We start from the raw sequence: 13,749 nt of genomic DNA, 5'->3' as shown, positions 1-13,749 counted from the left end.
CTTGTGGGCGTGCTGGCAGGATGTACTGTTTTTTATTCTGTATATATGAATTACAAATCAATCATGTTTCTAGTCTTTTGCATAGTTACAATGTGTAATCATTGACGTCCCAGGAGCAGGAGTGGTAAACACTGTGAATAATTGTAATACATACATGCAGACACAGCATCATTCAAATAATGGAGTTTGATACACTTGGTATTTGATATAACTGAAAAACAACTTGCTAAATAGTGATTTTTGTAAATAAACTTTATGACAAAAAAATATGCATAGTTTGTCTCTAACATATTCTTCTCAATTGTATTTTTTTTTGCTTGACTCGCTGTGACGTTATAAATACTTACATTTGCTTCCCTGTAATGTTTTGTCAGCCATCTTGGCTGAAGAAAGTCACCAGGGACGGGTGGTTCTCGTCAAATTCGTCATTGGAACCACTCCATATGATTGGTCATATAAAAACCTTGGGACCCAAATGCATAATGAGTGCTCTAACTCCCCCTTGTGGTGGTATGGAGCAATGAAGCCATTACACTGGGTACCTCTAAGTCCTGCGGTGTAAACTTTTAAAGGAGGAATCACTGTTTCAGAAAAAAGCCATGAGGTCGAAGGAATTGTTTGTAAGGCTCCAAGACAGGATTGTGTCCAGGCACAGATCTGGGGAAGGGTACCAAAACATTTCTGCAGCATTGAAGATCCCCAAGAACACAGTGGCCTCCATCATTCTTAAATGGAGGAAGTTTGGAACCACCAAGACTTCCTAGAGCTGACCGCCTGGCTAAACTTAGCAATCGGGGAGAAGGGTCTTGGTCAGGGAGATGACCAAGAACCAGATGGTCACTCTGACAGAACTGCAGAGTTCCTCTGTGGAGAAGGGAGAACCTTCCAGAAGGACAACCATCTCTGCAACACTCCACCAATCAGGCCTTTGTGGTAGAGTGGCCAGATGGACGCCACTCCTCAGTAAAAAAGCACATGACAGTCCGCTTGGAATTTGCCAAAAGGCACCTAAAGGACTCTCAGACCATGAGAAACACAATTATCTGGTCTGATGAAACCAAGATTGAAATATTTGGCCTGAATGCCAAGCCCAACATCTGGAGGAAACCTTGCACCATCCCTACAGTGCATCAGGTGAAGTTTGGAGTAATGAGTAGGATTAGCTGGGAAGATCTCAATTGCATATCCCTCACGTCCTCTCCTCGTCTCCTTCTCAAAATACATTGGATGAGAAATCCAGATCTCCTCTGGCTTTCTCATCCAATGTGTTTTGAGAAGGATAGAGTATGCAATTGGGATTTTCCCTGTGTTTTATAAAACCCAACAGTTCTCAGACATTGTACCTAGAGAGCTACCGTCCTATAGGATTTCAATCCAACCCAACCCCTAATCAAGCTCACTTGTTGGAGTGAAAACCTACTAGACGGTTGCTCTTCAGGAACATGTTTGTAACTAATGCTGAGTGACGTGTGAATGGCATTGCAACTGTGTAATTGTTGTTTTAAAATAACAAATTCTTAAAAAAAAAAAGAAAAATTGAAATACAATGTTGTTTCTTGAAAATATTATTTGTATAAGACGCTATGAACCTCCTCAACTTCCTGGAATCCAATGTAGCTGCTGTTGGGGTCAGGGTAGTTAGATGTAATTGTTGCCACCACAGTGGCTGGGAGTAGCCGTCCGTGGCCTCAACCTAGATGTTCTCCACTCCAGCGTCCACTCCAGGGTGATCCGATAAGAGACCAGTCTGTATTGCCTAGATAGACAGAAAATAAGTTCATTATGATTTTATATACAACAATCAAGAAAATAAATAGGCTTAGGCCTATACAACATGAAATATAACAGGCTCAGGGATCATTAAGCATATTCATTGATAAGCTGTATTGATGATGGCTCAATACATTTACATTTCGGTAATTGAGCAGACGCTCTTATCCAGAGTGACTAACAGGAGCAGTTAGGATTAAGTGCCTTGCTCATGGGCACATAAACAGACTTGGAACCACACACCCTCGCCACTGAATAGTAGGCAAGTGATTGCTTTGCAATGCTTGCATTTAGCCACTGATTCCTTCCAAACCACTCATTGTCGAATTTGCGATTTCCAACTTGTGTAATGTTTAGGTCCAATGGCCGATGATCACCGATACGTTTTATCTATAATTTCTCTTCATTATTTCTCTTCATATGACAAGGATTTGCCAGTAGATTGTCGACTTGATTCATGATGATGACTGCTAGCTAAGTTTTTGAAAGTGTGATGTTGACATGATCAGTCCAATCAAAGCTACTGTAGATATATATGTGATTTGATGTAATTTTATCTGTGGCCAATGACCTTGAGCATTCTTGTTTGGGTACTTCTAATATAACTTTATGGCAGCACCCAAGGGGCTTGAATTTTCGAGCGCTCCCCATAGATTTTGCAGTGACGTAGTGTCCCCATGAGTGACAGAACACGGCGCAACTAGAGAACATTACCTACCCCTATGCTTCTTTGTTTCCGCTGGCTGCCCCACCACCACTGAAAGGACTGAGCTAGGCTGAAAAAAACTGCATTTTGAAGCTGCCTTAATCAGGAAAGCAAAAAAGAGAGGATGTTGGTGAGTTTACATAGAAACCAGACAACAAAGTTTAAATTAAGCCTCTAAAATCGATAAATCAACATATCCCCAAGCAACTGGGAAAGTGAGCGATCAGTTATGTACAACAGCGAACAAATCAGTTGGTAAAGTGGTGTGGCGACATGAATACAAGGCATGTCTTCCCCCAGAGGAAAAGACGAGGAGCAAGTTGGAGAGGCAAAACAGAGTAATGAACTGTTAAAGGCTTTCCAGGGAGACATAGCTAAAATGTTCACAATGCACACACCAAAACAAACAAACTGCTTCAATTTGTTATTACAAAAGTACATTTGCTCGAAAAGACAGTAGAGGCTAGTGTATCAGACATGCACATGAACCAACAAAATTTGCCATTTGGAAAAGGTTGTAAACTTTAGAAGATGAATTGGACCAGCAAGAAAGCAGAATGAGACTAAACAACATGAGAATATTGTCCATACCGGAAGACGAGAAGTAAGGAGACATTTCCAGCTACGTGGTCAAACTGATATCAGAGGAGCTTGACATGGATGTATCACCAGAAGATCTGGAATGATGCCACAGGATCGGCAGAAGAAAGACCTGCGCATGGTAATCTTCAAACGGTGGAACCATCAGACCAAAATAAACATTCTGAGGGCACAGGGGAGGAAGGAGATCAAAATGCATGGCCGGTCAATTTGATTCGTCCAGGACCTGTCTGCTAATCTAATAGATAAACGCAAGGAATATATTCTGATCAGACAGTCACTGGAGGAAAAGGGAATAGTCTCAGATCTGCTTCCCGGCAGTGCTCTGGTTATGGAAGGGAATGCAAAGGATGGAATTCACAAGCGCCGATGAAACCCTGATCAAGCTACAAGAAACCTTCACAGAAACCTTCCCAGTTGAAGGAGAGACCCATGCTCTGAAAAGAGGATGAAGTAGGATAAAACGACGAGCCTACTAGGGTACATACAGTGATGCCTTAGACCAGTTTATCGTAAATTGAGACCATATCCTTTCCCCTCCCCCAAATACAATCTATACTCTACTTTCCCCAAATAACTGTTCTTCTCTTTGAAGTAACAATAGAAGTAGCTGATGCCAATGGGCTACATGGACACTGGAAATACAAAGGGGTAAATATAGCATGTACAGTTGAAGTCGGAAGTTTACAACTTAGGTTGGAGTCATGCATGGCACAAGTCATTTTTCCAACAATTGTTTACAGATTATTTCACTGTATCACAATTCCAGTGGGACAGAAGTTTACATACACTAAGTTGACTGTGCCTATAAACAGCTTGGATGATGCCATGGTTTTAGAATCTTCTGAGAGGCTAATTGACATCATTTGAGCGAATTGGAGGTCTACCTGTGGATGTTTCAAGGCCTACCTTCAAACTCAGTGCCTCTTTGCTTGACATCATGGGACAATCAAAAGAAATCAGCCAAGACCTCAGAAAAATAATTCTAGACCTGCACAAGTCTGGTTCATCCTTGGGAGCAATTTTTTCAAACGCCTGAAGGTACCACGTTCATCTGTACAAACAATAGTACGCAAGTATAAACACCATGGGACCACGCAGCCGTCATACCGCTCAGGAAGGAGACGCGTTCTGTCTCCTAGAGATGAACGTACTTTGGTGCGAAAAGTGCAAATCAATCCCAGAACAACAGCAAAGGACCTTGTGAAGATGCTGGAGGAAACGGGTACAAAAGTATCTATATCCACAGTAAAACGAGTACAGTTTGCAACTGCACATGGGGACAATAATAGCTGAAATAAGTCATTCTCTCTACTATTATTCTGACATTTTTCACATTCTTAAAATAAAGTGGTGGTCCTAACTGAACTAAGACAGGGAATTTTTTGCTAGGATTAAAAGTCAGGAATTGTGGAAAAACTGAGTTTAAATGTATTTGGCTAAGGTGTATGTAAACTTCCGATTCTATGGATGTGCGTGTGTGTGCAGGGCCTACACAACCAACCCCCCTACCAAACCACCCCCCACCCCTTCCTAGTGTCACACTGATTCACCTAATGATGAAGATGAATCCATAGGCTACTCACGTGATGGCCGATGCGCTCGTCGTGGCAATAGCCTATCTCAATCTAATGACATTTACTGTCAACAAAAATGCTGCGTACTTGCGTACTTAATCCAGTATAAACTAATGCATAGAAATTATTACACTAGACAAAATTCACAAATTCTACAGCACAATGGCAGAGTCATGTCTTCAGTGTAAAACTAACAAGGACTCAAAATCCATTCCTTTTGGGAATGCTATAGTCCAAAAGTCATGGGCAGAGTTACAAAGTTTGCTGTCAGAAGTATTTAAATGTAAATGTACTTTTAATACGTCTGTCTGCATATTTCAAGAGATGGCATATGAGGGTGCAGTGAGATACCCAATGGGTGTGAGCAGATGGGTCTGGGCAGGTGTGATGTCATTGATGTTTGTGTATGTACAGTAACAGTCAAAGGATTGGACACACCTACTCATTCCATTTGTTTATTTTTATTTATTTATTTAATTTATTTAGACATCAAAACTATGAAATAACACATATGGTAATCATGTAGTACCCAAAAAATCAACATACATTTTTATTCTTAAACGTTGCCACACTTTGCCTTGAAGCCAGCTTTGCCCACTCTTGGCATTCTCTCAACCAGCTTCATGAGGTAGTCACCTGGAATGCATTTCAATTAACAGGTGTGCCTTGTTAAAAGTACATTTGTGGAATGTCTTTCCTTCTTAATGTGTTTGACTCAATCAGTTGTGTTGTGACTCGGTAGGGGTGGTATACAGAAGATAGCCCTATTTGGTAAAAGACCATGTCCATATTATGGCAAGAACAGCTCAAATAAGCAAAGAGAAACAACAGTCCATAATTTTTTATATTTAACTAGGCAAGACAGTTAAGAACAAATTCTTATTTACAATGACAGCCAAGGAACAGTGGGTTAACTGTGTTTTTCAGGGACAGAACAACAGATTTGACCTTGTCAGCTCAGGGATTCGAACTAGCAAAGTTTCAGTTACTGGCCCAATGCTCTAACTACTAGGCTACCTGCCACCCCATGAAGACATGAAGGTCAGTCAATACAGAAAATTACAGGAACCTTGAAAGTTTCTTCAAGTGCAGTCGTAAAAACCAGGTGCAGAGTAGGTGAATGGGTGATCTCCGCATGTGTAGTTCCCACCGTGAAGCATGGAGGAGGAGGTGTGATGGTGTGTGGGTGCTTTGCTGGTGACACTGTCAGTGATTTATTTAGAATTCAAAGCACACTTAACCAGCATGGCTACTACAGCATTCTGCAGCAATACGCCACCCCATCTGGTTTGCGCTTAGTGGCAATATCATTCGTTGTTCAGCAGGAATGAACCAAAACACACCTCTAGGATGTGTAAGGGCTGTTTGACCAAGTTGAGTGATAGTGTGCTGCATCAGATGACCTGGCCTCCACAATCACCCGACCTCAACCCAATTGAGATGGTTTGGGATGAGTTGGACTGCAGAGTGAAGTAAAAGCAGCCAAGAAGTGTTCAGCATATGTGGGAACTCCTTCAAGACCGTTGGAAAAGCATTCCTCTTGAAGCTGGTTGAGAGAATGCTAAGAGTGGGCAAAGCTGTCAAGGCAAAGGGTGGCTATTTTGAAGAATATAAAATATATTTTGATTTGTTTAATACTTTTTTGGTTACTACTTCATATGTGTTATTTCATAGTTTTGATGTCTTCACTATTATTCTACAATGTAGAAAATAGTAAAAATAAAGATAAACCCGTGAATGAGTAGGTGTGTCCAAACTTTTAACTGGTACTGTGTGTTTTGTATTGTTTTGAAAAAATAAAACACAGGGAGGTTTATTAATAATACTCTGTGTTTAATACACAGAGAGGTGACTAACAACACTGTTTAATACAATGTTTGGACACTGCAGTCTCTCATTCTTCGTCCCAAATGGCACCCTATTCCATTCTTTATATAGTACACCACTTTTGATCAGAGACCTTGGGGTGATGTTGCGGACGTTTGTATGTTGTTGTTTTGTATGTGTATGTTTTGTATTGTAAAAAAATAATTAAAACAAATGTTTTATATCATCACTTTTAGTTACAGGATTAATATGATTTTTGTATTACGTTACTTAGAGTGATGCACGGGTGCGTCAATAGACTCCTAATAACTGACAGAGCAGAGGTAGGCTACATCAGGACTATCATACAACACAGATAAGATACCACTAGATATGGTTCCCATGGTCAGCAGCCAGTTGTTCACATTGGACATCATGTGGTGATCACATCACACCTTACCACATGGGTCTATTCTCCAATAATGTATGGGGAGATTCTCATTTTGGAAAAAGACCGTCCTTCGTCCTCTCTCCTCCGTGACCTGGAAACTGAGTGGTCGAGGAGTATATCATTTCGTATATCAAGTGGTCGAGGAGTGTATCATTTCGTTAGTAGGCAAACAGAAGTGTGCCACCTCTCCTCGATAGCTACCTTTCATCGAGGAGACTAAAGTGTATCCTACCATAGAAGAGTTTTGAAATCTGCCACACCCCCTTAATCAGCTTTTGTTTTGTCAGAGGAGAAAAACATGTACACGTTTTAAGGTGCAATATGTAGAAATTGCTCCGACATTTCCTGGTGGCTAAAATGTTAACTATTCACCTAATTTCAGTTTACGTGACAAAACAAGTAAGTATAGTGTAGAGAATCATTGTACCATCTAAACCGCAGGTAAATATTTTTTTAATAACCTGATTTTCCCCTCAGCTGTTTGAAGCTGATGTACAAAACTGAAAGTAGAAAACACAAAAACAAAACTGAAGAATGTGAATCATAGAAATAGTGCACATAGAACAGATCTACTGCTTCTTAAACTTGCTTTCAATGAGAATGACATATCCATAACTCACATTTCTATGTGAATTTGGTCGGGTGGCCCAAAAAGTTACATTAAAAACAAAATGCAACTTATTGTTTCATCTATAAAATATCTTACACAACTAACTTCATTTGTTTTGATCACATTACCCATTTTTGGGGGGGATCCACCCCTGTAAATGTAATTTGCCTAATGACGCACGAGTGGAGAAGGACCGTCTCATGTCAAAGCAAGTGCATTTCCACGCAAGTTCACTCTCCTCGCCGACTTTCCTCGATTACCTTTGACCTTGTTCAAAAGGACGGTGGAGAGAGGATGCAGGAGGTGAGGAAATCGAATTGATAAAAGAACATTATATATTGTAATCGGATGTTACAGGATGCACTGAAGGTCAGTCTCAGGTTGCAAATGCCTTATAGTGTCTGAAATCATAGCCTTTCCAACAGAGTACAAATTATACTGTGACATTAGGGGGAGCCTCTATTGGGTATACAGTGCTGTGAAAAAGTATTTGCCCCCTTTCAAATGTTCTCTACTTTTACATATTTTTTTTATACTGAATTATCAGGTCTTCAAACGAAACCTAATATTAGATAAAGGGAACAAATGAAAAAATAATACAACAATTACATACTTATTTCATTTATTTCACAAACAAAGTCCCTGTGTAGAAAAAGTAATCGCCTCCTTACACTCAATAACTGGTTGTGCCGTAGTTGTTGATCAGTCTCCCACGTCATTGTAGAGGAATTTTGGCCCACTCTTCCAGGCAGAACTGCTTTAACTCAGCAACGTTTGTGGGTTTTCAAGCACGAACTGCTCGTTTCAAGTCCTGCCACAACATGTCAGTTGGGATTAGGTCTGGACTTTGACTAGGCCATTCCAAAACTTCAAATGAACACATTTTTTGTTGTTGTTGTTGCCATTTTCATGTAGACTTGATTGTGTGTTTTGGATCATTGTCTTGCTGCATGACCCAGCTGCGATTCAGCTTCAGCTCACAGACGGATGGCCTGACATTCTCCTGTAGAATTCTCTGATACAGAGCAGAATTCATGGTTCCTTCTATTAAGGCAAGTCGTCCAGGTCCTGAGACAGCAAAGCATCCCCAAACCATCACACTACCACCACCATGCTTGACCATTGGTATAAGGTTCTTACTGTGTAATGCAGTGTTTGGTTTTTACCAGGCATAATGGGACCCATGTCGTCCAAAAGGTTATACTTTAGACTCATCTGTCCATAGAACATTCTTTCAAGAGTCTTGATGATAATCCAGGTGCTTCCAGGTCCTTTTTGGAAAACTTGAGTCAACTTTTTGGATGAGATGGGTCCCACTATGTCTGGTGAAAACCAAACACTGCATTCCACGGTAAGAACCTTAAACCAACGGTCAAGCATGGTGGTGGTAGTGTTATGGCGGGAAATTACTTTTTCACACAGGGGAATTGTGTGTTGCATATCTTTGTTAGTTAAGTAAACAAAATGAGTATATATATTTTTTTGTTTATTTGTAAACTCAGGTTACTTTTATCTAATATTAGGTTTTGGTTGAAGATCTGATAACATTCAGTATCAAAAATATGCAAAAATAGAGTCATCAGAACGGGGGCTAATCATTTTTCACGACACTGTAAATTCTTTATGGGCCTAATAGGAAAGACGTCATTTAATGGTAAAAATGTATTAGGCTGATTGTCAAACAAATCACTTCAAAAAGTAGGCTACTCCAAAATAATTCCAATATCCAAACAGTGCACTGTGCACCAACTGATGAATTGAAAGAGACATCTGTTACAAAAGTGTAATGACATTCAGCGATTTTCATTTGGCCTACAACAGCGGTGTGTATTTATATATTTATTTTAATTTTTACATTTTTAATTTCACCTTTATTTAACCAGGTAGGCCAGTTGAGAACAAGTGCTCATTTACAACTGCGACCTGACCAAGATAAAGCAAAGCAGTGTGAACAGACAACACAGAGTTACACATGGAGTAAACAAGTGAATAACACAGTAGAAAAAAAGAGAGTCTATATACACTGCTCAAAATAATAAAGGGAACACTAAAATAACACTTCCTAGATCTGAATGAATGAAATATTCTTATGAAATACTTTTTTCTTTACATAGTTGAATGTGCTGACAACAAAATCACACAAAAATTATCAATGGAAATCAAATTTATCAACCCATGGAGGTCTGGATTTGGAGTCACACTCAAAATTAAAGTGGAAAACCACACTACAGGCTGATCCAACTTTGATGTAATGTCCTTAAAACAAGTCAAAATGAGGTTCAGTAGTGTGTGTGGCCTCTACGTGCCTGTATGACCTCCCTACAATGCCTGGGCATGCTCCTGATGAGGTGGCGGATGGTCTCCTGAGGGATCTCCTCCCAGACCTGGACTAAAGCATCCGCCAACTCCTGGACAGTCTGTGGTGCAACGTGGCGTTGGGGGATGGAGCGAGACATGATGTCCCAGATGTGCTCAATTGGATTCAGGTTTGGGAACGGGCGGGCCAGTCCATAGCATCAATGCCTTCCTCTTGCAGGAACTGCTGACACACTCCAGCCACATGAGGTCTAGCATTGTCTTGCATTAGGAGGAACCCAGGGCCAACCGCACCAGCATATGGTCTCACAAGGGGTCTGAGGATCTCATCTCGGTACCAAATGGCAGTCAGGCTACCTCTGGCGATCACATGGAGGGTTGTGCGGCCCCCGAAATAAATGTGTGTACATTGCGTGCAAAAGGCATGAGGAGGTAGGCGAATAATTACAATTTTGCAGATTAACACTGGAGTGATAAATTATCAGATGGTCATGTACAGGTAGAGATACTGGTGTGCAAAAGAGCAGAAAAGTAAATAAATATAAACAGTATGGGGATTGGGTGGGCTATTTACCGATAGACTATGTACAGCTGCAGCGATCGGTTAGCTGCTCAGATAGCAGATGTTTGAAGTTGGTGAGGGAGATAAAAGTCTCCAACTTCAGCGATTTTTGCAATTCGTTCCAGTCACAGGCAGCAGAGAACTGGAACGAAAGGCGGCAAAATGAGGTGTTGGCTTTAGGGATGATCAGTGAGATAAACCTGCTGGAGCGCGTGCTACGGGTTGGTGTTGCCATCGTGACCAGTGAACTGAGATAAGGCGGAGCTTTACCTAGCATGGACTTGTAGATGACCTGGAGCCAGTGGGTCAGGCGACGAATATGTAGCGATGGCCAGCCGACTAGAGCATACAGGTTGCGGTGGTGGGTGGTATAAGGTGCTTTAGTAACAAAACGGATGGCACTGTGATAAACTGCATCCAGTTTGCTGAGTAGACTATTGGAAGCTATTTTGTAGATGACATCGCCGAAGTCAAGGATCGGTAGGATAGTCAGTTTTACTAAGGTAAGTTTGGCGGCGTGAGTGAAGGAGGCTTTGTTGCGGAAAATAAAGCCAACTCTAGATTTGATTTTAGATTGGAGATGTTTGATATATGTCAAGGGAAGCCATGCTTTCCCCAACAATGTGAACAATAATAATAAATAAAACCATTTTAAATAATGTTTCATAATTTTTCTTCAATTCGCAAGTGGCTGAATCTATCTCAGCGGAGAAAGCATACAGTATGACAGAGCGAAACAGCGCCCCTCTGGCTCAGCATGTGTAACATTTCACTTTTTTTGGACAGACCCCACTAGATACATGAGCTACGGAGGGGCGCTGTTTCGCTCGATAGGATGCAGTCTCCGGTGAGATTGATGCGTTCTGGTCAAATTATCAATATTTAGAGACACCTCCCCCCCAAGTTGGACTTTTGTTGCCTTTAGATGAGCTCATGTCTCTTTCAGGGGAGATTAACGACCCCTGGTGCTGAAGCATCAAGACCAGAATATAATTTTATTTCTTCATTTCAAACTATTACAAGTGTCTCAAAATGAGTACACACATTTATTTCAACTGTAGACACTTCAAACAGAACAATTAAGACAAAAACAAATGGGCATGAATTGAGAATTAATCAAGAGCTTCATCAGGAAAGTTATATTTATTATTAACAGATAGACGTATCCTTTCACGAAACAATACAATGTAAAACAATTAAAAAGGTGCATCCTCCTGACTCTTTTTACAGGTTTTGGTCATCCGACACAAATTTAGGTTCATACAAATTCTTCCATGTGAAGCAACCCAAGTGCTTTCTTGAAAACGAAAGACCTGGGAATTCAATCAAATCTCTCAATATTTATTTTAAGACGAATAAGTGAGCTCGTTAAATAAAGGCATAAAATCATTGTCACCCGCTGTGAATGTCAAGCCTGTGAGAATGTATTTATCTATAGGCTATACATCTCTGAAGAAATACTCTCAGTAGAAATCCATCAGGATTAACGTCAAAACAATTTGCCACGTTCAAATATCAGACCCTCTTTCCATATTAACATTCCATTTCAGATTGTCTTCATTTGCACTTTCATACAGGCCTTTTCCTACCCTTCCTTGTCCTGGTCTTATAGTGCTCTGTAGACACGGAGGCACTATCCTACCACTAAACTTAATTTGGCTCATGTAGACTTGTGTCAAGCCACCGCCATTTCAGCTTCTAAGAAAGAATAGGCAAATGAGTGATGTAGCTAACAATGGTTAATATTAAATAAGCATTTTTGGAGCAAGGCTTTTTCGTTTTCCCAACAAAAGTTGTGTGAAATTCATTCTATAATTGTATCACTGGATTATGGAACAGAAGTGTAATACATCTATTCTAAAATATATTATTTGCACAATGTTAGCCCATACTCAAAACAAAAGGACACTGTACCCATATTTTCTCTCAGGGCCATATAATCTTCGTCATACATGTTACTGTAGCTTCATTCTCAAACTGCGAACCAAAATACTGCCCAGTGTAAAAAAATATACTATATTTATTTTGACCCTTCAAACAAGACAAAATTGCACTGTTTTGTTTCTTGATGATGAAAAACCACATAAAAGCACATGCAGGCAGGATGAATAAAACTCGTGAAAAAGCAGAGCACCATAATGATTCTGTGGAGCTTGAGAAATAATGAATGTCTAACAGTGTCCGTGTCCCTCCTTTGTTGTTGTCATTGGCTCGCTAAATAAGCATCACTAACACCGGTTTTCATTTATTGATTGACCATCTGTCTGAGTGTATTGTCACGTAGCCAGGTTACATGACTTGAGCTTCAGTGTCCACATTCCCTTCACTGTCATGCTGTTTTCCTCCTGTCCACAAGGTGGCTCTAGTAAGACACAGGGAAATCTTGTTCCAGTCTTCCTCCAGCCTCCTTCAAGAAATCAGCAATGCCACAGCTGTCAGTCAGTCAACATGAGGCACATGATTTTAGACCAAAACACAGAGGAGCAGTCAATACAAGTATTTCTGCTGGCCATTTTAACTGTCGTCTTCACAGTGCTTGCACTTCTTCAAGTAACGGCAGGTGTCTTAGGTGTGTTTTGTTATGCCCTTTTTGGCACAACAAAAGGGAGGATATATTGGGGTGTTTTTCCTCTATAGTGAGTCAGTACTGTTATGTCATCACTGTTCATAACAGAAGATCTCTGTTTTGTTGTTGTTCCCCCTCACTGTCTCTGACTGTCATACTGTCATGCCCTCCTCCCGTAGTCTAGATTCCTGTGTGATTCCCCTTATGTCTTTTTGGCAATGGACCGCTGGGGTTTCTGCTTACGCAAGTGTGCTTCAATCTCGTGTCGGAAGAAGAGCATGCCCAGCTGGCCGTGTGAGGCTTCGTTCATGGCCTTGGACTGCATGCACATCCTGTACTGCTCCGGGGGCAGCTCGTCAGCACAGCGCTTCTCGTGCCACAGGTGGAAGAGGCCCCGCGATGGGGACCGGACCACCAGCAGGTTGCTGTGCAGGTACTTCCTGTAAAGGTGAACATCCTCACCACCCCAACCTTTGATGTCCACATCAAAACCACCTGGAAGGAGGGACAACATGAACTCATAAACTCACTTTAATCAAGCTGCTGAATAGCCACCACTAGTCAGCTACCTGCTCCCCCCTCCCCCTGCTACTTCCCCGTGGACATTCTTTCTCCTGCTGCCCCCTCCATTCTACTCCCCCTATTGACATTCCGCCCCCTCCAACAGACTTTACTCTGCCCCCACCCCAACGACATTCATCACTGTTGCAGTTGTAAATATGTATATTGTAACTTCTTTTTTGTTGTTTATTTCACTCAATGATCATTCTCCCACACCCCCTCAA

At 41.1% G+C, this 13,749-nt stretch overlaps 1 protein-coding gene across 8 annotated transcripts in view; it reads right to left on the bottom strand.

The window, feature by feature from the left end:
- Positions 1 to 11,378: 11,378 nt before the first annotated feature.
- Positions 11,379 to 13,749, bottom strand: part of LOC110523911 (chondroitin sulfate N-acetylgalactosaminyltransferase 1) — a 35,206-nt gene continuing 32,835 nt past the window's right edge. For all 8 annotated transcript variants that reach the window (XM_021603053.3, XM_021603056.3, XM_090234977.1 and 5 more), the window contains one exon: positions 11,379 to 13,459. In XM_021603053.3, the coding sequence (XP_021458728.1) occupies positions 13,167 to 13,459 (293 nt within the window). In that variant the 3' untranslated portion in view covers positions 11,379 to 13,166. The remainder of the gene's footprint in view (positions 13,460 to 13,749) is intronic.

The sequence above is a fragment of the Oncorhynchus mykiss genome, chromosome 5, assembly GCF_057628025.1.
Source record: "Oncorhynchus mykiss isolate SJ-2025 chromosome 5, ASM5762802v1, whole genome shotgun sequence".
NCBI classification, from domain to species: domain Eukaryota; kingdom Metazoa; phylum Chordata; class Actinopteri; order Salmoniformes; family Salmonidae; genus Oncorhynchus; species Oncorhynchus mykiss.
Note: the sequence above shows the minus strand (reverse complement) of the source record. Positions and strands in the feature narration are given on the sequence as shown.